The sequence below is a fragment of the Pelodiscus sinensis genome, chromosome 5, assembly GCF_052426305.1.
Source record: "Pelodiscus sinensis isolate ZL-2025 chromosome 5, ASM5242630v1, whole genome shotgun sequence".
NCBI classification, from domain to species: Eukaryota; Metazoa; Chordata; order Testudines; family Trionychidae; genus Pelodiscus; species Pelodiscus sinensis.
This window is the reverse complement of record NC_143056.1, coordinates 101,838,085-101,861,322: the sequence shown is the minus strand read 5'-3', so window position 1 is coordinate 101,861,322 and position 23,238 is coordinate 101,838,085. Positions and strand designations below refer to the sequence as shown.

At 47.7% G+C, this 23,238-nt stretch overlaps 1 protein-coding gene and 1 long non-coding RNA gene across 4 annotated transcripts in view; one reads left to right on the top strand and one right to left on the bottom strand.

Moving 5' to 3' along the window:
- Positions 1 to 2,333, top strand: part of FAR1 (fatty acyl-CoA reductase 1) — a 65,885-nt gene extending 63,552 nt beyond the window's left edge. For all 3 annotated transcript variants that reach the window (XM_075927847.2, XM_075927845.2, XM_075927846.2), the window contains exon 12: positions 1,965 to 2,333. In XM_075927847.2, the coding sequence (XP_075783962.1) occupies positions 1,965 to 2,127 (163 nt within the window). In that variant the 3' untranslated portion in view covers positions 2,128 to 2,333. The remainder of the gene's footprint in view (positions 1 to 1,964) is intronic.
- Positions 1 to 23,238, bottom strand: part of LOC142829192 (uncharacterized) — a 48,169-nt gene that overhangs the window by 4,540 nt on the left and 20,391 nt on the right. The window lies entirely within an intron of this gene.

Genomic DNA, 23,238 nt, shown 5'->3' with positions numbered 1-23,238 from the left:
ACTCGGAGAGCAAGAGAACACTTTTTATTTGATCCGAATCTCTCGCTATGTAAAAGTTTTTCCTGTGGTATGACTGTGATGTGATGATGTCACTCTGCATTCTGCATCCCCTCTCCCTTCAGCCACCTGGCCTACTTCCTCCTTCCCTCCCTGCTGCTAATCCCATTAGCTCAGAAGGTGAAGGCCATGGCAAACAGCTTGTGACTGAGCAGCTGAACCTGGATGGTAAATTATGCCATGCTCTTCTGTCCTTCCTTACCCATCTCCTTGCCTGACCCCATGCACAGCGCTGCCAGCTCCCCGCCGCCTGAGCCACCAAACAGGCAGCCCACAGGCACCAGCACTCAGCCCCTCCTCAGGGCGGGTCACAAGACCCGAGCGGGACCTGCAGGAGATCAGCCGGTTCCCAGTGCAGTGCTTCCAATTCCACGCTGCCTCAGCCACCAAACCCCGGCAGCCCACAGGGGCCAGCAACCAGCCACTCCATGGGACTGATTGAGAGGGCCCCATGGGGCCTGCAGGCAGCTACATTCTGCCTCAGCCGCCAAACCTCAGCAGCCCACGGGGGCTGGGAGAGCTGCCAGGGCAGATGATCCCCAAGACACTGCAGAAACTAAGCCATGCCACTGTACTTCACGTGAGTTCCCTCAGGGTCCTAGTGAGCACTGGGTATTCAGAGTCAGCCCAGTTGGGACCTACTGCTCTTCTCAAGTGGGTGGGGCAGGAGGGGGAAGGGTGCGGAGGGAGGACTGGCTGTGAGGGGGATGGGCAATGTGAGTGTAGAAGGGGAGGAGTTAGGGAAAGATGAGGGTGTAGGAGTATGTTGGAAGGAGGTAGGGGTAGGAATGGAAGAAAGGGGATGAGTGGGGAGGGAGGGATTAGGAAGGGGGTGGGTATAGGAGTGGAGGCTGGTTGAAAGGAGGGGGGAGGGCTGTGGACCATGGACTATTTTATTGGCAGGTAGGGCAGGAGTAGGAAGGGTGTGGGGTGTGGGACTGGCTGGTGATTGAAGGGCTCAAGCTTGCGAGATGGGCAGAGAGCATTCGGATAGAGGGGGCCGTCCAGGGTATGGTGGGTGGGAATGGAGAAGGGTGAGTATGACTTGGGGCCATGGAGAGCGCAGATGGGCTTAGTGCAAGATTAACGGGGTCTCTGGTTGCAAAAGTGGCCAGCGAGGGGGGTTGGCGAGTACAGTGAGCAGGGGGTGCAGCCCCCTAGTAGTGTTATAACTACATTTTAAAAAACAGGGGCTGCAAATAGGCAAATGATTCTGCTGATTTAGAAAGTGAAGTAGTTCTGTTGTGCCTATGGTTTGCATTTTCTAATTGTGCTTATCTTAAATACAGAACAAAAACTGAATGATAGCAGATTAGGGAAGCTACAAAAACCTGTTACATGGTTCAGAGCCACCATCTTGGATTCACACCTTCTGAAACCTACTTATTTTCAGGATGTATTACAATAAAAATTAACCTTTTTAAAGCTTTGTGAACAGTCAGTCTTCAGAAGGGGTGAATTGTAGGTTTTTTTTGTCTGCCACAATCAGCACTGTGTATGTTGAACCTATTAAGAAAATAAATGGCACATGATGTGATCCCTTTGCTTATTTTTTGATGGCTAAATATGGTGGACTTTGAATTTGCTTAATAAATGCTGTTGGCATATTACATTTCTGTTTATTCCGTATTACAGTTTCTAACACAGATATGTGACTGGCTTTTCTCTCTGTTTCTAAGTCCCTTAATCAGTTAAGTCTGAGCTCACCTCTTTGGGCTGACTGGAGATTAACTGCTACCCCTTTGTTCACTGAATTTGGCTCACAGTGCAAATTGGGTGTGAGAAATGTGGAATAAATTAAATCCCATACCAAGTAAGAGGTTGCACTTCTATAGCACCTTACATCTACAGTGGTTGTTGTTTTCTCAACACTTAACAATTTTTGCATTTCTTTAATTCTTTCCCAGGTTAAGGAATATACGTTACGGCTTCAATACAGTCCTTGTGATCCTGATCTGGCGTATTTTTATTGCAAGATCACAAATGGCAAGAAACATCTGGTACTTTGTGGTTAGTTTGTGTTACAAGTTCCTGTCCTACTTTAGAGCATCCAGTACTATGAGATACTGAAGAGAATAATTTTAGCATTAGGACATCTATGCATATGGTGGACTAACTGCACAAAGCCTGTAAAATGTACTTAGTCATCTCATCTTTTGTAAAAATATGAAATCATTTAAAATCTGGAGTGTGAAATATTCAGTACAGTGTATGTAATGTTTAATTGTGTATTCCCATGAAGATATAGCGAATAAAACAGTTGAAATATCAGATCAGATTGGCATTAGACAAATGTGTTAGCATTACAAACAAACAAAAATCCACAGCAAGTTTATTTCTTTGGCTTGGCAGAAAAATTTGAACCGCTGACCAATATAACTGTGCAAATCTGGAAAGCATTTGATTAAAGTCTGCCTTAACAATTAACTTCTCATTTTATTTGTTGTTGTAAATAGGCACATTCAGTAAGAACAAAATATTGTTTGTAGATTTATTTATTTGAGACTCTCCTGTATTAGTGAGTTTTATCCCTTTACAAGCCCATACGAGTGACTGTGGATCTTTGTAAATTACTGATGGCTCCTCTGCTCTTCATTTTTATCATCTTTCCTTCACTTCTTTCCTCAAAGATTGTAAGGATATGATGTAGACTCCTTCACTGAAAGAAATACATCCCTCTTAATTGAAAGGCTGATCTAATCTTCAGAATGCACACACTGATTAAGTCTGCTCTTAGATACTGTCATGAAATTACTATTAAAGTCAGATCAGTGAAAACTATTTGCATGTCTGAAAGCTGAATCAAAGCTTATATTGAAGAAAAAAAGAAAAGGAACTCTAACACTGAAAAGAACAGATCTGCAAGTTATTGAACTTACTTGCCCTAAATGATGGCTTGATTAGGAACACAGAGACCATGCTTTTTTAAGTGCAAACCTGATTCAAGATTAACCTATTCCAGAGACATTTCCATATCCTTTGCTACTTTTTATATTACCAAAATTTAAAAAAATATTCTAAGACCGATTATATATACTCCATCAGATTAAAATGGTTTAGCAAGGTATGCTACCTCCAAGAATTATCATTTCAACAACATTCTCTTAATATGTGAAGAATTGAAGTTAAGATTTAAGTACAAAGATACAGCACAAACCTACATTTCACTGGAGAGGTAGGGGGAAGAGGAATCCTACTTCAGGACTTAAGTACATCTTAAGACATTTTTTTAACCTCACAATATTTAGTAGCACACTCTTGGATAAAATTGAAGAAATATCTTTCTGCATGTCAGTTTTATTAGTGGGAGAAATACATATTTAACTGCAAAAACAGCTGAATTCTACTTTAATACAACACTTAATGATTTTCCCTTTAAATCTCAATGGCCTATAATTCTGTTTTAAAACATTTTTAACATTGCTTTTATTTGACAAACTGCCTGCACACACCTACATGGTATTTTCTCATTAAAATGTTTGTTTGTGCTGTAGTTAAATCCCGTACATTTTTGAATACACCTGGAAAGGGTAAATTTTGAATTAATTATACAAAAATTGCAAAAACATGTATACATATTTGTTTTCTTATCACATTTGAAGTGTGTAATGAGCTTATTTTGCTGTTCTTGTGAAAAGCTAACTTTAAAGAAAAACGCTTTATTTCACATGGGCATATATCTAATTTTGAAAGAAAATGACTTTGTTGAAGCTAAATACTATGTAGTGAGTATCTTAACCATTAGCTCCTTTTGAAGGTACTTGTGTATATATTCTTTACGTTGATAAACTCTCATGGTCTAGGACCACACTACGAAGTGTGAGAGACCTCCGATAATGATTGAAACTATAATAAATTTTGGCTTTTGCGATTCGAGGTATTACACTTAACTGTAATATCCCTAATGTATTTTTATAACTACCTCCCTATGAATTTTCTGTTGTTCCACTTGAAAATATAGTAATGATAAAATGTAGACTTTCTGCAGAAAGTGCCTGGAATCTTATTGACCCACTTTTTTCCATTCTTGGTATGTAGGTGAACTTGAAAAGAGGCACAAATGTATCAAGATTGTGAAATTAATAGTAAAACAACTTTTTTCCTCTCTGCAACCATAACTTGTTTTTTACATAGTTCCTTTAATAATACTTTCTTTAATAGCTGAGAACTATGAACCTACTGAGTTGATTTTCTTGTCCATAATACTCTTAAGGATTGTATAAATAAATTACTGAAGTAACTACGTCTCACTTTGGGCGTAAGGTCGCTAATATTTCCTGTATAAATGTTACCATTTAAAAAACCCAGGCTTTTCTCCATAATTGAAGCTATGGTTAGCTGTGGATTACTATTTTTATTTTATATACACTCATCAGTCATCCTGTGAATTGATGATAACTTATGGCATTAAATACATTTGTTCATTCCACGTGAATCATCCATTAAAATTGTATCTGAAGGCACTTTTTTCCATATAGGATACTAATATTTTTCATATTAATGTTTTCAGTTTTCTGTTTCCAGAACTATAAAAAGAACATACTAGGTCTATATTTTGATACCATAAGATTAATATGTCCTGTAACTCACTAAATAACAGTGAAATCTGACATGTTAAGTAAGAGAGAGAGCAGTCTGAAAACAAATGGTCATTAAACGGGTATATCCGTATCTAAAATATGGGACCAAGGGAAAAGTGCTTTTTCCTATCATGGGATTTTCTGTCATAGGAACATACTAAGAGAAATGTTAAATCTGTAAGCTTTTATAAAACATACATAGAAACATTGGGTGCCTTTGTTTGTAAACCAAAAATAAACAAATCCCTTAAATATGCTGTTTATAATATTTTTGCATCTTTACATATACTGAATTTGTCATGTTTTGATTTAAAATGTGTGGAATATTTAATTGAGAATAAGATGTACAGAATTCAAGGTTATACAGCCCTGGTCTTGGCCCCCTTGGGACCTGAGCAGTCCTGGATGAGGGAAGTTGCTGTACCAGGGAAGGTCCCCTATCACCAAATGGACAAGACTGCTGCCTCGATCCTGCTGCCAGAACGGCTGCCCCAGCCCCACTGCCAGCATAGTAGCAAGCAGCCCTGATTCCGCTGCTGTGGCACCACTCCCACAGCTGGGCGGCCCGTGGCCCTGGCTGAGCTGCCCTGGTCCCAGCTGGGGGTTGCTGCGGCAGCCCAGCTCCACTGCTGGCCAGCCCTGGCTCCACTGCCACAGCCCCAGACAAGCTTCCCCGGTTGGGCTTTTGTAGCCCAGTCTTACTGCCAGCCAGGCTGCTGCAGCTTTGCCCCTGCTGCCAGGCCAGCACTCGGCCCCAGTCGGGCTGCTGTGGCACTAGCCCTGTTGCCAGGCTGGCGCACACGTGCTGCCCCAGCTCCAGGTGGGTCTCCAGGCTGCCCCTGCCTGTTACCACCACCAGGCTGCTGAAGCCCCACTATCCCCAACCTCACTGTGTGTGGGGCTCTCAGCTTGCTAGCCCTCCTGCCTCAGGGCTCTCTCATGCAGAAACATCCATGGTCCTGCCAGACCACAGATGCTACCAGATAAGTCCAGGTTTTGGGAGGTGCAACCTGTGCTATCTTGATAAGCTCTTTGTAATTATATTTGCATTTTTGTGTTTTCATATCTTTGCCAACTAGACTTACTGTCTCTCAAATACTATTCTATTTAAGGAGACAGTACAAATTTAAGATTTTGAGGTGTTACTGAAGTGCCTAGCTAGGAATATTTGGTCATACTGAAGTTTGTCACCTCACTATTACTATCCATTTGGTAATGGCAATTTATATATATATCTGAATGCATGAATACTTCCTTTTGAAGAGAAAAGAGGTAAAGGTTAGGAAGAAAAGGTACCTGAAGTTGAAACTTAGGAAATTCTAGTTCATATTACAAGTTTATCACAAGGAAATGTGCAGTACACTTTGGCTTTGCAATATATTGTTTGCACGAGTGAATTGCACTCACTGTACCACAGAGACTGAAAGCACAGCTTTTGAGGAGAATGCAGGAGCAAGTGCTGTTAGCTTTGTACAAAATACTGTTCAGTAGGGTTTAGACATGACATTCATGCCTGTTTTCACTTGTCCTTTGAAAGGGTACACTTATAAGCAAGGTTCCCTTTAATAAGCTGCTCCATACTACAGCCCTGCAGCTGCTTAATGAGCACTGCCCAGCCAGGAGCTCAGGGTCCTGTGCACAGAGCTGCCTGGTTGGGGAAGGGATGCTTTCCCTCAGCTACATCAGCAGCTCCCTGCTAAGGATAGAGCAGTGATTCTCCCAGCATGGAGATCTGAGCTTCTGGCTGGGCGTGGCTCATTAAGCAGCTGCAGGGCCATGCTGCTGCGTAGCTTAGAGGGACTCTTGCTGGAAACCTGTCATGCTTACATTTGTTAATTCTTGACACCTGCACACTTCTAATATCTGAATCCTAGACATGAGCACAAAAATACAAAAGAAAGTTAAAAATATCCATATACTGGAAAATACAAGTGATATGAATTTTTATAACCTTGCTTTATAAATTAATCCTGGTCTAGTATTAATGTACATGAATGGTTTTGTGGGACTGAAGTAAATGTCAGATCTAAGGAAAAATTCAACCTTTTATACAGGCAAGAAGAAAGGTGTTGATAAAATATTACTTAGCACTAAATTTGCACATTTAATATGACACTGGGGAACAAATTGATAATTAAATACAGGAATGAAGCTAGGATATTGTAGAAAAATGTCAGCAAGTACTTAAAATATTCTATTTATGTTGTCCTTTTAAAAATGCTCAATTTGGAAAACATTTTAAGTGTTCACTGTAAACTTGCTAGAAGCTATACAGTAGCTCAGCAAACAGTGTGTGAATTACACACTCATGCCTTGAATCTGCAGTGCACTGGTCTGTACAGAGGAGAAGGGCAGTTGGGTTCATGGAGTCTCATTTTTTCCCTTTTCACTTCAAAGCTGTTCTTAAACTTATTGTAATGCCTCTTGCAATGCATCTACTTTGGCTTTATCTGTTTGAAGAAGCTTGCTTTTCTTTTGTCTGCTTTAGATGATTAGATAAATAAAAGGTTAGTTAACTTGTCCGTCAGTCCCGTTTTTCTGTCCCCTCAAAATAAATGTTAGCTGTTACCACTTTCAGGATTTATTTATAATCTCAAAGCGATTTTTCCTAAATAGTATCTTGTTAATTCTTTGTGGTATGAGGCTGGTGGCCTATTTGGCTTTCTCTATGCTTTAACAGATCTGTGACTCATTGATAGATAATATGCTGCCAACTTGTCTTTTCATGATATGGAAAGGCTAAAACATTGACGGCTTTGAGTAATTTTAACTGTGTGCATTATTGTGGGAAATGAAAATGACTAATTGATGAGGCTAAAAGTTCTGATTAGTTTAGAAATGTACTGAAGTAAAATGTAAAGCATTAAGAATGCTTTTTTGAATGCAATGTGTGGGATTTTTCTTTTAATTCTGTTGCATCCTGTCAACTATTAGTATGGTGATTACATTTCATTAACTAATTGAATGGCATTTCTCATGGGGCAATAATTAGATGGATACTCTGATTTTTCCCCAGAATGAATGTTTGTTTTTATTTCTATTGTAGTAATAGTTGGGTTTCATTTTGGTAGGCACTGTATAGATATCAATAGTAAAAACACATTTTTTAAAAAAGTTCAGTACATGGCATTTCTCTGACCATCTTAGCCAACATTCTGTAGCAGTCTAGTGAGCAAAAACCAAACTACCAACAGGTAGTCTAGTCTCTTTCTTTTTAGGAAAGTGGAAAAAAATGAGGACAAATCTAGAATTGTAATATTCTAGAATTGCTAGGTGAGTGCTTGGTAGACGGATGAGAGGCACACAAACTATCCATTCTGTTTGGATTTGACCTAACGTCTTCCTAATAATACTTCAGTGGCACTGTACCCTGGATTTCACATGCAAAATAAATGAGACAGATAAAACATTGCAGTAAAACTTGTTCAAATTATGATGTAAAGCAGGGAAGTTAATAGTCTTCCCCCCACCCAAAGTATCATTTTAAATAAAGTTTGATAAACTAACATAGGAAAGTTAAAATACTCAATCTGTTTAATAGCTGCAGCACTAGCAAAATGACTTGGGTGTAATTATGTCATTAACAGTGAGTTTCCATTAGCAACTGGTGGTCTGTGGAAAGATTTACATTGTCAGGTGGTCCATGGGCCAGAAAGTTTCAGAACCACTGAAATAAGCACTTCCGGCCCCTCTTGCCACCTCTCCACCCCCGCCCCCTTCCCAAAGAGACCTTCCCAGGCTCTCTACTGCTCCACAAGAGCCCACAGAGAGATCAGGTCTGTGATCATGGCAATGAAATCACCGTGTCACTCTGATGTGGATGATGGACAGACTCTGAGTCTTCCTCATCCAAGTAGTTTGATTTAAATGGCTTGTTAAGATGCCTCTCTTGACATATCCACAGAGAGGCAGGATGGATTTCTCTAGAGAGAATTCTCATGACTTGTGTCTCTGGGTGAACAAGCCCTTTGAGCTCTGTGAAGAGGTGAGATGTTTTGACTTCCAGTTTCAAGGGATTTGTTCTTCCGTCTTTGGGCTGCATGTTGCCGTGACCTGAATGGAGCTAGCTATGACAACACATTTCTGAGTTACTGACACACAAAGCAATGATTAGGTATTATTTACATATAATCATTGCCAAACAATGTCTAGGTATTATTTACATAATATAGACATTGCCATCATGGCATTGACATACGTTTCTCGGTAGCTTTACTTATAAAATAGCCCAGCCTTGTTGACCTCCATGGGAAATGGACCTTTCAGTCAGTGGTGGGGAGGGTTAGTGACATGGTCTTCTCCACCCTGTAATTGTCATGGTTAGTTCAGTATTGTCATTCTGGCTTGTGGAAATGCAGGACACTTGATAGTTTTGCAGTAACTTCAAAACCTGCAGTTGCAGTCCATCTCAGTAGGGATGTAAATTCCCATTAATTAGTTAACTGGTTAATGTTAGGTATCACTGAGGCTGCTGCTGGCTCCCAGCCCCCTCCAGAACAACCACTGTCCACAGCATGCTGGACTCCCCATGGAGAGAGGATGCTTCAGATAGGGTTTGGTTGGAGTCGACATACCAGACTGCTAACATCCTGCCTGTTCTCCTTCAGGCCCCGTCCCTTCCTCCCAGCAATGAGGGACATTACATTGGACTGTCTGGTTCCTAGCCATTGTCCAACATGGCTATATCTTCCACCTCTCCTCCACGCCACCCTCTTATCCTCCAATCATGAGAGGGTACTGCCAGAGTTCAAGAAAAACGGTTTCTACTCCGGCTGCTTTTTGATTCCTAAGGTGAAAGGGGGCCTATGGCCTATATTGAACTTAGGCAGCCTCAACAAATTTTTGGTCTGCCTCAAGTTCCACATGGTCTCCATCATTCCCGACCTGGATCTTGGTATACCACCATTGACATCAAGGATGCGTACTTCCATATCGCCATCTTTGAAGGTCACAAGCATTTTCTGAGGTTCATAGTGGGAAATAACCACTACCAATTTGCTGTCGGGGCCCTTTAGCCTGTCTATTACCGCCCCACCCCCCAGGTTTTTTCCAAGTGCATGCCGGTGGCAGCATCATATGTGAGGTGTCAGGGTGTGCAGATGTATCTTTACCTGGATGACTGGCTTTTCGAGGGCCTGTTGAAACTGAAGATCTAGCACAATGTGCATCTCATCCTGGACACGTACTGCCAGCTCAGCCTCTTGGTACCATCTCAAAGGATAGAGTTCATTGGAGCGGTCCTGGACTCTACCATGACGAATCGCTCCCTCGAGAGATTCGATGCTGTGTCAGCCCTCATTTGGCATTCACAGACCCTCCTATTACCACAGCACAAGTGTGTTTACAGATCCTGGGACATATGGCTACTTGCACAGATGTAGTGCCCCAGGCCAGACTCAAGATGAGGCCCCTCCAACTGTGGCTGGCTTTGGTGTATGTACCACTAAGACACTCTCTGGAAAGAGTGGTAACAGTCCCACCGCAAGTACTGTCAGCCCTGGTTTTGTAGGCAAGTCCGGTGTAGGTCTTGTTGGGCATCCCATACCATCCTCAATCACACTCAAGGGAACTCCGGACTGCTACTTCGGACTGAGATTGGGGGGCCCACATGGGGAGCCTTCTCATTGCAGGAGTGTGCTCTATTCAAAAGAGATTACTCTTGACATAAATATAAAAAGAGCTCAAGGGATATCAGGAACTCATGTGGAGTTTCTCTCATCTCATGGGCACGGTGGTGCGCGTCTTCACAGACAACACCGCTATCATGTACTGTATAAACAAGGAAGGAGGGGCCTGTTCCCTGGAGAACTGCAAGGGGGCTATGAGGCTCTGGGAGTTCTGTGTCCTGCACAGCATCATGCTAGAAGCCTGTCATCTCCCAGGGGTTCAAAACGCCATGGCAGATCATCTCCGCAGAGAGTTCTCTCAGCACAAGTGGGTTCTCCACGCTGAGGTGACTGCCTTCCTCTTCTGAGACTGGGGCTCTCTCCTAGTGGACCTCTTTGCAACATGAGAACACGAAATGCAGTCAGTTCTGTTCCTGGTTCGGCCTCAAGTGGGGCTCCCTTCCAGATGCATTCCTGTACCAGTGGTTGGAGGATCTCCTCTATGCCTTCCCGCCATTTCCCCTCATTAACAAAGTCCTGCAGAAAGTTAAGAGGGACTAGACAACGGTGATCCTTATCGTGCCAGCCTGGCCACGCCAGCATTGGTTCAGGGCACTGATGAACCTAGTGTCCCGTGTGCCCAGGTGGCTGCTGATGAGACAAGACTTGTTCTCCCAGGACAAAGGGCATCTACTCTACCTCAGTCTCAGCTTACTCCACCTGAAGCCATGGTTTATCTGTTTTTCTACCCCCCAGGAGCTGGTCATGTTTGGGCAAAGTTCAGAAGTCTCTTGAGTGTAGAAAGCCCCCAGCACAGTCCTCCTAGTCTGCCAAATGGACTCGTTTCTCCATATGGACGCAGCATTCCTTGACTGGGTGGCAGTCTCTCCTCCTTCAGTTGGCAGCCACAAGCAAGGTACCTGAACCCCTCCTGAACAAGGAGACAGACTACTTACCTGTGCTTACTGGTTGTGAACTGGCTGGCTTGCTCTGTGTGAAGCCCTTGCCCTGCCCTAGGACTGGGCCTCTGTTTACTTGTTGACTGCTTAATTGTTGCAGCCTCCCTTGTGTTTGGGCTGGCTACCTAACTGTTTAATTACTGATTGCAGCCCTTGCTCTGTGTTAAGGGCTAGGCTGTTGACTGTGGCAGCCTCCCCTGCATTTGAGCTCGCTTATTAACTGGCTGACTACTGCAGCCTTTGCCCTGCACAAGGGCTGGGAGTTCTAGATTTCTAGGGGAATAGCTCCCCGTTGAACCAGCCGGGGACGGAGAGTAGTGGGTTGGTGTGGCCACCCACTGACTCCGAGGGGGACACCCCTCTTTCCCTAGGGTGTTCCCCACCAGGCTACAGCCATATACTCAGTTTTTCAAGGATAAGGTCCAGCTGCGGCCTCATCCGGCCTTCCTCACTAAACTGGTCTCCATCTTCCACTTGGACCAGGATGTTTTTCTACCAGTCTTCAATTATCCAAAGTCTCATGCTACCAATGAGGAGAAGCGCCTTCATGTACTAGATGTGCACAGGGCACTGGCCATTTACCTGGAGAGGATTTGTGCCCTTTGCAGATCCAAGCAGCTTTTCGTAGCCTATGTGGAGTGTAGGAGGAGTTCCCCAATTTTTTTCCTCCCAGCCACTGTCCATGTGGATCACTTCCTGCATCTACAAGTGCTGTGAGTTGGCAGGGGCCCAGCTGATTAGAGCCCCTTCCACCAGGGCTCAGGCTTCCTCACGTGCTTACCTTGTGCATGTCCTGATCCAGGACATTTGAGGAGCAGTAACATGGCATAATGTCTCATTATGCCATCAAGCTGCAGGCCAGAGACGATGCTGCATTTGGCAGGGCTGTACTGCACTCTGCATTCTCATCATTCCTATCCACCTTTACCTATAGTCATCTATGTTGAATAGACATGAGCAAGTCCTCAAAGAAAAGACAGTTAAATGTTCTGTAACTTGTGTTCTTTAAGATGTGTTGCTCATGTCCATTCAGCCTCCCACCTTCCTCCCTTCTGTCAGAGTTCTGGCAAGAAAGAACTGAGATGTGGTTGCCGCGTCAAAAAAGATATATTGGCATTGGAAAAGGTTCAGAAAAGGCAATACAAATGATTAGGGGTTTGGTACAGGTCCAATATGAAAACAGATTAAAAAGCCTTGGACTTTTCAGCTTTAGAAAAGAGAAGACTAAGGGGGGATATGATAGAGGTCTATAAAATCATGACTGGTGTGGAAAAAGTGAATAAGGAAAAGTTATTTACTTATTCTCACAATATAAGAAATAGGAGTCACCAAATGAAATTAATAGGCAGCAGGTTTAAAACAAAAAAAAAGTTTTTCTTTGCTCAGCACACAGTCAACCTGTGGAACTCCTTGTCAGAGGATGAGGTGAAGGCTAGAACTTTAACAAGGTTCAAAAAAGAGCTAGATTCATGAAGGATAGGTCCATCAATGGCTATTAGCCAGGATGGGTAGGAATGGTGTCTCTAGCCTTTGTTTCTCTGGAGGTGGGTGACAGGAGGGATCAAGTAACAGTCGTCTCCTGCCTTAGATGGTTTAAAATCTAAATAGAGGAAATAGTAATGATGTGCTAAGAAACATTTGAAAGGTAAATTTCTTGTATATTTTTTAATCCCCCCTCCCTCCGCAAACTGTTCCCTCATCTACCCTGTTCTGGTGTGTCAGCAAATGTGCTCCAATATTGCTAACTCTGCTTCCGCTCTTCACATCTTACAGAAATATTTTCAGCCTCAGGACTGGGGGGAGGGAAGGGAAGGGGAAACCATCAACCAGATCGTATCTTTCCTGTATTAAAATGTTACAGATAGGACATGGCAGACCTTGCTGGCAGCTCCAGCTTCGGTTTCCTTATCCCTCTGTAGAAGGCAAGGGAGATTCTTTGAAGGTTGCCATTTGAAGAGCTTCCTGATGGGAAGTTGCTTGGTTGGGTGGCTGTGGTATTTAAGTGATAACAAGAATGGGGGAAAAATACAGAGCCAACTCTTATATGGAAGGGATTAGGTCAGAGATGATTTCAAGCAATCACATGAAAATAATTTATCTATGTTCACAGTCAGGCTCATACCCTGATTCTCAGTCTAGTTCAAGTACTTGCTCGTATATATTGCAATCAGGGGGGTGCATGTGTGCGTGTCCATGCGTGTGCCATGTGCACAGTTGCCAGAAAGTTTTACCCTAGCTGCCGTCAGTCAGGTCTGCTGTGGAGTCCCCTTCAGTAGTGCTGGTGTGATGCCCCTATATATGACCCTGCTGACCAATCCTATCCTTGGTTTTTTATTATCTCTACTGTTGGCTGTTAGAACTGTGGCTCTCTTGCTTTGCAAGCGCCATGTGTCCCTCTTGTTTAGGGTTAGTTTATTTGACAATAGTTAGCAATTAGTTAGCATTCATAGCACCGGGAATGAAGGGATTTCTCCTTCTCGCTCGTGTTTCCCCTGAAACTTGGGCATACCAAGGTCCCAAGGATTCAAGCCCTGCAGTTCTTGCCAGAAGTCTATACTGACAAGCAACTCCCACAATTCCTGCCTTCTGTGCCTGGGGCAAACTCACCAAGCAGATAAGTGTAAGATCTGCAAGGTCTTTGGACTAGAAAGAAGTGGGATTTTCATCTAAAGCAGCTCCTCATGGAGTCCTCCTTGTGGCCACAAAGGCAAAACATGACACCAAGTGGTTTGATGCATAGTGCACCACCTTCAGTCCCAGGTCTGGGAAAAAAATGGACTCGTGGCACCTGCAGCCCTCCACCTGGTGTCGGTCTCACTCTCCAGCATGGCCTTCTACAGCGGACAAGCCCTCCTCAGTGTTGGCAGCACCACCAGCCTCCCACACCCTCAATGCCCACTAGTCCCGATGGTCTTCTGTCCTGAGGAACAGAGGTGCTGAGCTCCACACACATTTGGAACCCGATTGTCTTGGACTCTCCCTGAGCAAAAATGATACCAGGAGGGCCATCCTCCAGGCCATTTCCACTCTCTGCACTGGTCCTCTTCTGGGCACCCTTTGTCTTCTGGGTGACCCATGCAGCACTGGTCATGGTTCTGTGAGGGATCCAGGCATTGTTGCATTGTACCATGTGAATGATGAGATCCTGCACCCTTCTATGCTTCCTGGCTCAGTCAGACCTTGGCCTCGTTCAGGATCTCCCACATCCTTCCAGAGGGAAGCCTTGATGGTCTCTGACCAGTCCATGAGGGCAGGCCCTTGCCTTCCCAGGGACCAAGGAGCACCCCAGTGGCTGCCTCAGTGGTAATTCTGGACACCATTGGAGTTTGAACAAGACGAAGGGCACGTTGCCTGCTGGTCCTCCCTTGGCCCCTCCTAAAAGTCCAGGGTTCCAGAGGCAATTGTTAATTGCCCATCAGGATCTTGCAGTCAGGATCTCCTGAGCCCATTGGCTCAAACCCAGGATCAGTCAGGGGGAGGAGCAGGGCATGGGACTTCCAATGACCTCTTTGTCTTTGTCACTGAATGGGGTGGTGGTGAGCATTTCCATAACAGGCCCTCCCTCCATGGACTGTAGGATTTTGCAGAACCTACTCCAGAAGGTAGCCCTTAACCTCTTCCACCTGGAAGTTTAGGCTGTAGAGCAGAATGACCTCATGGTCAACATCCTGTCCCCTAAGGGTCCTTCTGGGTGGCCTCTTGATCATAAAATACATCTTAACCTTAGCCAAGACTATCCGACAGACTTTTGAACAGAAGTTGCATCCAGTTTTCAGTTTACTGTCTCTCCCCCTTCTGGCTTTCTGCTGTGCTACCAAATGCATGGCAGCGCTACCACGGAGTTCAGGTCTACTCCTACCTTGACAACTGGTTCTTGCAGGACCGTTCCTACTGTCATGTGGAGACTCATGTCAGCTTCACTTGGCCACTCTGCAAAGACTAGGCCTGTTAGTTCCAGAAAGTCGATCCTCATGTCCACACAATGGATCAAGTTAATCAGGGCAGTGTTTGATGTCACCAGGGGTTGGGCTTTCCTGCCAGAGCAACACTATGCTGTGATAACCTAGTAGTTGCAGTCGCTTGCTGACTTTCCAGTCACTATGGCTGGGACATGCCACAAGCTTCTTGGACACATGGCCATGTGTACATATGTAGTCCCATTAGACATGTTCCATTTGTGACCTCTCCAGTCTGGCTTGCATTGACTTGTCATCCTAGGTACAACACCATCATTATGGTGGTCATGGTTCCCTACCATGTGATCCAAGCACTCAGGTGGTGGCTGGACCCCCAGTGGATGTTGATTGGCATCCCGTTTCAATTCCGCAACCCATGGTCTGTCTTGTCACAACCACTGTAGGTTGTGGGGTTCACTTGGGGGACCTCAACACTCAAACAATGTGGACAACAGAGGAGTTGTCACTCCACATCTATGTGCGGGAGCTCTGGGCAGTACACCTCTTGTGCCTCGCTTTTCCATCTCACCTCCATGATGTACGTGGTGGTTGTATTTTCCAAGCAAGGTAGTTGTCACATTATTGGATTTCAATGAGCAGGCAGGTCGTTGCACCTGCTAGTGGGTGTCTGCTCCAAATTCTGTGCAAAGTGGGCCATGTGAGGTGTCAAATGAAATCTTATTTTTTTCTGAATCTATGTATGCTACTCATATGCTTGTATGATTTTTGTATGTGAAGTTATGAATATGGGCTCTGTTGTATTTGAAATGTTCTCTGTCTGGGAGACAGCATTAGGTCTCAGCTACCTATTGTGAGGAATGGTTATCCAATGGATGACTGCTCATTAGTGATGTTTCATGGACGATCGCTCTCAGGGTTGCCAATATACACCTGAGGAATGCGTCTGGAAACCTGCAAACCAGCAAGTCCATCATGGCTACTTGCATGAAAGACATACGTCATTTGATCACGTGACCAGCTCCGGTCTGGGATGCACCAGGAACATAAAAGTATCATGCAGCTGCCTCCATCTTGTCTTCAGTCCTGCTCCTGATACCAGAAGCATCCTTTCTAGGGACAGAGAGCTGGGGAGGATTAGAATGCACACCAGAAATTTTTAAGCTATCCATTTGTAACATATCTGCTAAGAGCCTGCATCAAGAACTCTGTGATGAACATTTGTAATGTATTCTCTTTAACAATCTCATATTCAGTCTTTTCATTCTTTTATTAATACACGGTTAGATTTCAGATGCTAACGGATTGGCCCCGCGTGGGGACTGGAAGGATCTGTTCAGAGTTGGTGAGATTGGTTTTGTAACCTCTCACGTTGTGTAAGGTGTAGGTCTGCTTGTGGCACAGGAAATGTTGGAGTGTTCAAGGGGTTTTGCTTGTGAGGCTTGCTGCTGGCCAGAGGGGCAGCTGAAGTGCTCTGCATGACTAGTGTGGTGCCTTTATATGGAAGGATCCTAGTCATGGGCTGTAAATAAACCTGGTTTTGAGCAATTTGCCCTGATCTGGCACACTCAGCGGTGCCCAGGCCAACCCGGTATATTAGAGTGGTGCTTGGTCATCCTCACTCTGCCAGGAAGTCATAGAATCATAGAACTTGAAGAGACCTCAGAAGGTCATCAAGTCCAGCCCCCTGCTCTAGGCAGGACCAATTCCAACTAAATCTGCAAAATGGAAGCATTGCTCAATTCACCTGGGTGTATCATACCTCCTGCAGTCCAAAATCAGCTGGCAGGTCGCCTGAAGCCACCACTACTTCGCTCATGAATGGTCAATCCGGCTGGACGTCCTCCATACCTTTTTCCAGAAGTGGAGGTTTCCCCACCTTCACCTCTTCGCCAACCGGAAGCACCCACACTTCTGCTCATTCTGGAGCCCCAGCCTGGGGTTTCTAGTGGATGTTTTCTTGATCCTGGGGCGCACAGCCCTGTTGTATGCCTTTCCCCAGTCCCCATCGGTTCACAAGGTGCTTCTCGAGCTCTGCAGAGATGGAGGTGAATGTTATCCTGGAGTCATCAGCGCTGGTACCTCACCCTCTTGAAGCTGTCAATACAACTGCCAATTCCGCTTCTTTTGATCCTGGACCTCATCATGCAGGACCACTGAAGTCTTTGCCACCCAGACCTCCGCTCCCTTAGCTTCATGGCAAAATCTGGCCCAACAAGTCCAACATGTCCTCCTTAGTAACAGGAAGCCCTCTATGAGACTCTCATACTTGGCAAAATGGAAGCATTGCTCATGTTGGTGCCTGTAGCATAACTTGGACCCTTTGTCTACCTCTGTTGCTTCTTCGAGTGGTTGCTCATGTCCATTCGAAGTAGGTGTGCGCGCCGTGTGCAACACGTCTTCCGGAGCGTTTTCCCTAGCGGTACCCGTAGCGGCGGCAGGGCGCCCCCTGGAGTGGCGCCGCCATGGCGGGGCATAAGTACCCCTGCTGGCGCTGCCCCACCTCAGTTCCTTCTTACCGCCGTGTCGGTCGGAGCGTGTCTCTCTCTATAGCTGTTAGGCTTAGATAGTTTAATGGTTCCCGTTTCTCACTTTGTAAATAGTTGTGTAGTTAGATAGTTAGGTTTTTTGTTTTGTTCCTTGCCCCCCTTGGGGTAAGGAATGCCAGGGCCGCAAGGCTTTAAAAGATGTGCTGACTGCGGGAAGTTTATGCCAGGGGCGACCCACACGACAGCTGCCTTAAGTGTCTGGGTGAGGCCCATTTGGCAATAGCCTGCAAGATCTGCAAGTCTTTCAAGCCTTGTAATAGAAAGGACAGAATTTCCCGCTTGAAGCTTCTCCTTATGGAGACGGCGCTTCAACTGGGACTGCCGGACCAGCCTGCGGTGCACAGCGCACTGGCTTCCATGCGTGAGGCCGTAGGCGGCAAGCTCCCGACACTGATTTCACTCTCCCCCTTCTAAGAGGGTGAAGAAGTCCCGGGGCAGGTCCCGGTCCAAGAAGCCGGCGTCAGCTGGACACCTCACCGCTAGCTCGCCGGTGTGCGCCTCCCCTCTGGTGCACTGTCAGCACCAAGGAGGGCTAGCGAGCCCGGGCCGCTTGCCCTCTCATCGTCCGTCTATGCCGGACACCTTTGAAGCGGCACAGGACTTACTCAGCCTTATGACCTCCCCGCCGTCGTCGGTTGACTCGGATGGGTCGAGGTCGCCCACGGGGCAAGCCCCAAGGGCGCTGCTATCACCCTTGCATGACCAGGGTCGGCATGCTACAGTGGCATATGCGTCGGGACCAACCATGCTGGGTTTGGCTCCCACTGCTACTACGGGCTCCTTCACGACGCCGGGTCGTCATTCCCAGGGAGCCTCGACCCATGGCAGGCCGTTGCTCTCCAAGTTGCCAGAGCCCCGCTTGGCCGTACCGGTGCCATGCTCCCAAGGCTATCTGGCTTCCCAAGAGTCGACGTCTGTCTCCGTGCCGTCATCGGCACCAGCTTTGACTCAGTGGTCCACCCCGGTACCGGGCATGGGCACCCCGGTACCGCTTCAGTCGGACACGACTCGGTCGGCATCAAGCCTGAGCACCTCGGTGCCGTACCTATTGGCCACGCAACAGGCACCGGGCCTGGACACCCCTGTGCCGAAGCTACAGTTGGCGCAACCAGCACCGGGCCTGGACACCCCGTTGCCGCAGCCACAGTTGGCGCAATCGACACCGGGCCTGGGCACCCCAGTACCGCAGCCCCAGACGGCACCGCTTCCACTATTTCAGCCATCGCAACCAGCACCGAGCTTGAGCACCTCGGTACCGCAGTTACTGGCAACGCAGCCCACGCCGGTGCCACAATTGGCGCCCATGGCACCGATCCTGAGCACCTTGGTGCCACAACTGGCATACACGGCACCGAGCCTGGGTACCTCGGTGCCGCAAATGCCGCCTCAAACGGCACCAGGCTTGGGCGCCCCGGTGCCGCAGCTGTTGGTGCCATCGGAGTTCGCTGCACCGGGTCTGGGTCCCCCGGCACCGCAGATGACCCGTACATGCCGTGCGCATGCAGGCAAGCCAGAGTCGATGGCCAGGTTTGCGCCGCACTCCTCATCGACTCCACTGTGGTCGGAATCCGATTACTCTTCGGACTCGGATGCGGTGTCGGTGCACTCAGGGTCTTCGGGAGCTTCTTCGACGCACAGATCTAGATCCAGGCACCGAAGGGACCACAACCAGCAGGTGTGGCCCCCGCATCCGCAGTGGCCCTTTTGGACTCCCTGGGCCTATCATCAGTGGCAGGGCCAACCACCACCATCTATGGCGTCGGAGGCTTCAGGGCACCGTTCTCGTCCCTCTGCTTCCCTGTGTAGGGCGCCCACCTCCCCTCTCCTGGTGCCACAAGACACAGCGGCACCGCAGCCATCGGTGCCGGGAACAGCCCCTATGGAAACTTGGGCCGCCCAATCAGCACCGCAGTTGACAGCGACGGCCCCCCTGTTGGTCCAGGAGTCATCGTCGTCGTCTTCCCCCAATGAGGCACTGGCAGACCCAGCGCCCGAGCTGCCATCAATGGATGCCAGAGCGCATCAAGACCTCCTGCGGTGCATGGCTTCCAACCTGGCTGTTCCGGTTGAGCCCATAATTGAGGATACCGACCCGACGGTAGACATCCTCACTGAGGACACCCCTGCACGATTCGCGCTACCACTTAACAAGACGGTTTCAAAAATTACTAATGCCCTGTGGCAAACGCCAGCGACTCTGACTCCTACCCAAAAAAGGGTAGAAAGGCGTTATTTCGTCCCGCAGTCGGGTCACGATTTTCTGTACTCTCAACCCATACCGGGATCATTGGTCGTGCAAGCCGCGGCCCAAAAGGAGAAGCTTCCCCAACCCGGTCCTTCGCCGAAGGCAAGGGAACCTAAGAAGCTGGACTTGCTGGGCCGCAAAGTATACGCTACGGGAGCTCTGCAGCTCCGTATCGCTAATCAGCAGGCGATGCTGAGCAGGTACGCCTTCAACACCTGGCGGGCAGTCAAGAAATTTAAGGACTGACTCCCGGTGGAGGACCACCAGGAGTTTGTAGCTATGGCCTCCGAGGGTAAAATCATCACAAGAACTGCCCTCCAAGCGGCTTTGGACACCGTGGACTTGGCAGCCCGCACCATGGCAACAGGTGTCGTTATGCGCCGTGGGGCGTGGCTCCATGTTTCGGGGATCCCCACGGATGTCCAGCACACTATCCAGGACTTGCCTTTTGAAGGGAAGACATTGTTCTCGGAGCACACAGATTCCAGGCTCCATACCCTAAAGGACACTAGGTCGACCCTGAAGTTCTTGGGCATACATACGCCAGCTACTCAGCGGCGTCAACTGCTGTTTAGGCAGCAGGGTAGAGCGCAGCCCCAGATCCCCCGTGGGGACTTCTGGAGGTGCTGCTACTGGGCCTCCGGTGGAGGTTCTGGGGCGGCCGCGCCCCCTCAAGGGTCTAGGGGTCGACGTTGTCGCCCCAGGTCAGATCCCCAACGGGCAGGCCCTCAAGGCCCTTCCAATCAGGGCAAGCCTCAATTTTGACTTAGCTAGAGAGTCCCGTACCAGTCTGCCACCCGGTCCCCCCGTTCGGGGCCCTGCTTTCCCATTTTGCCCAGGCATGGGCACAAATAACATCAGATGCCTGGGTCCTCAACATTGTACATTCGGGCTATTCTATCCCATTCCTGGGCCCACCTCCTTCAAAACCCCCTACCTTGTCCCTAATAAGGGACACCCCTCACAAACACATCCTGCTTCAGGAAGTGGGGGCACTCCTCGAAAAAGGGGCAATAGAAAGGGTTTCCCCACTCTTGCGGGGCAAGGGGTTTTACTCCCGTTATTTTGTTGTCCCAAAACCAAAGGGGGGGTATCCGCCCTATCTTGGATCTACGGTTCTTAAACAAGGCGGTGGTGAAACAAAAGTTCAGAATGGTAACTTTAGCCTCGGTCATTCCAGTACTACAACTGGGCGACTGGTACGCGACTCTCGATCTAAAGGACGCCTACTTCCATGTGGCTATCAGGCCCAGTCACAGGAGGTTCCTTCAGTTTCTGGTGGGCTGTCACCATTTTCAGTTTACGGTACTCCCCTTTGGGTTGTGTACTGCGCCAAGGGTGTTCACAAAATGTATGGCTGTGGTTGCCGCCTTTCTGTACAATCGAGGAGTACATGTGTTCCCCTACCTCGACGATTGGTTAATCCAAGGTCGCTCGTACGAGCAAGTAGAAGCTCACGTGTCACTCATAAGAGCTCTCTTCTTAAGGCTGGGGCTCTTGGTGAATGTCGAGAAGTCATCCCTGATCCCCTCCCAGAGCATAGAGTTCGTGGGAGCCCTACTCGATGCGAAGGTGGCCAGAGAGTTCCTGCCCCAAGGCAGGTTCCTTGCAATAGGGGAGCTGATTTCACAGCTAACCCGGTCCCCCATCACAACTCCCTGGGTCTGCTCCAGGCTCCTGGGACATGTGGCAGCATGCACTTACACGGTGCGACATGCCAGGATGAGGATGAGACCTCTGCAGGCTTGGCTGGCAAAGGCCTTCTGCCAGTCCAAGGGCCTATGGGACTCCATAGTCACAGTGCCCCTGGACATTCTGGACTCCCTACTCTGGTGGACCCAGGAATCCATGGTGCGCAGCAGAGTTCCCTTCAATGCCCCTCCCCCCTCGCTGACCCTGGTCACTGATGCATCCGACCTAGGGTGGGGTGCACACCTCGGGGGCCCGTCCGAACAGTCCCTGCACATGAACGTCCGGGAACTGCGAGCGGTGAGGAAAGCCTGTGAAGCATTCCTGCCGAGGCTCTCCTACCGCTCCATCCTGGTACATATGGACAACACTGCAGCGGTTTTCTACCTCAACAAGCAGTGTGGGGCATGTTCTCCACCTTTGTGCAAGGAGGCCCTGCTGTTATGGCACTATGTGTCATGCGCAACATCTCGCCCCAGGCGGAATACCTCCCCGGGTGCAAGAACCTGCTTGCAGACACACTGAGCAGATCCTTTGGAGCCCATGAGTGGTCGCTCAAGGATTCTGTACTCAGCCAGGTTTTCCACAGGTGGGGCAATCCCCACCTGGACCTGTTTGCCTCAGCACGCAATACAAAATGCAGGAACTACTGTTCCCTGCTGGGGCTGGGGAATTTTTCCAAGGGAGACGCCCTAACGACCACGTGGCCAAAGGACATGCTCTACGCTTTTCCCCCATTTCCACTAATCTCCAGGGTGTTGACCAGAGCGAGAACTTTCAGGTCCTCGATCATCCTCATAGCCCCCAGGTGGCCCAGACAGTTCTGGTTCCCCATCCTGGTGGACATGCTGGCCCGGGACCCCATAGCACTCCCTCCAGTTCGGGACCTGCTAACGCAACCGTGGGACGGAGGAATAATGGTTCACCCGGATCTCCGGTCTCTGCACCTGACGGCCTGGTTTATCCGTGGTGGAACCAACCGGAAAGGGAATGTTCCCGACAGGTACAGATGGTGCTATTTAGCAGCAGGAAACCCTCTACTAGACGGTCGTACGCTGCCAAGTAGCGGCGCTTTTCGTCTTGGGCGTCCCAGAGAGGAGTACAGCCGTCCTCGGCTCCTATTCCAGCTATTCTCGACTATCTCTTTCAACTTCATTCTTCTGGCTTGTCTTTTTCGTCTATTAAAGTCCATGTGGCATCTCTCTCCGCCTTCCATGTGGGAATGGCAGGAGTCTCTCTTTTTTCTAACCAGGTGGTTAAAAGGTTTCTTACGGGTTTGGAGAAATTGTATCCCTTGGTGAGGGCTCCATACCCTGAATGGAACCTCAACCTGGTTCTTCACAGGCTTATGTCCCATCCCTTCGAACCCTTGGCTATCTGTTCGCTGAAACACCTTTAATTGAAGGTTGTTTTCATAGTAGCCATTACGTCTGCTAGAAGGGTATCAGCGTTAAGGGCGTTGACCATAGAGCCGCCCTACCTTGTTTTTTCTCATGATAATGTGAGGCTACGACCTCATCCAACCTTCCTCCCGAAGGTGGTTTCCCCTTTTCACCTATCCCAGGAGATTTATTTACCAGTGTTCTTCCCTAAACCTCACGCATCCCCTAAGGAGCGTGTTCTACACTCCCTGGATGCC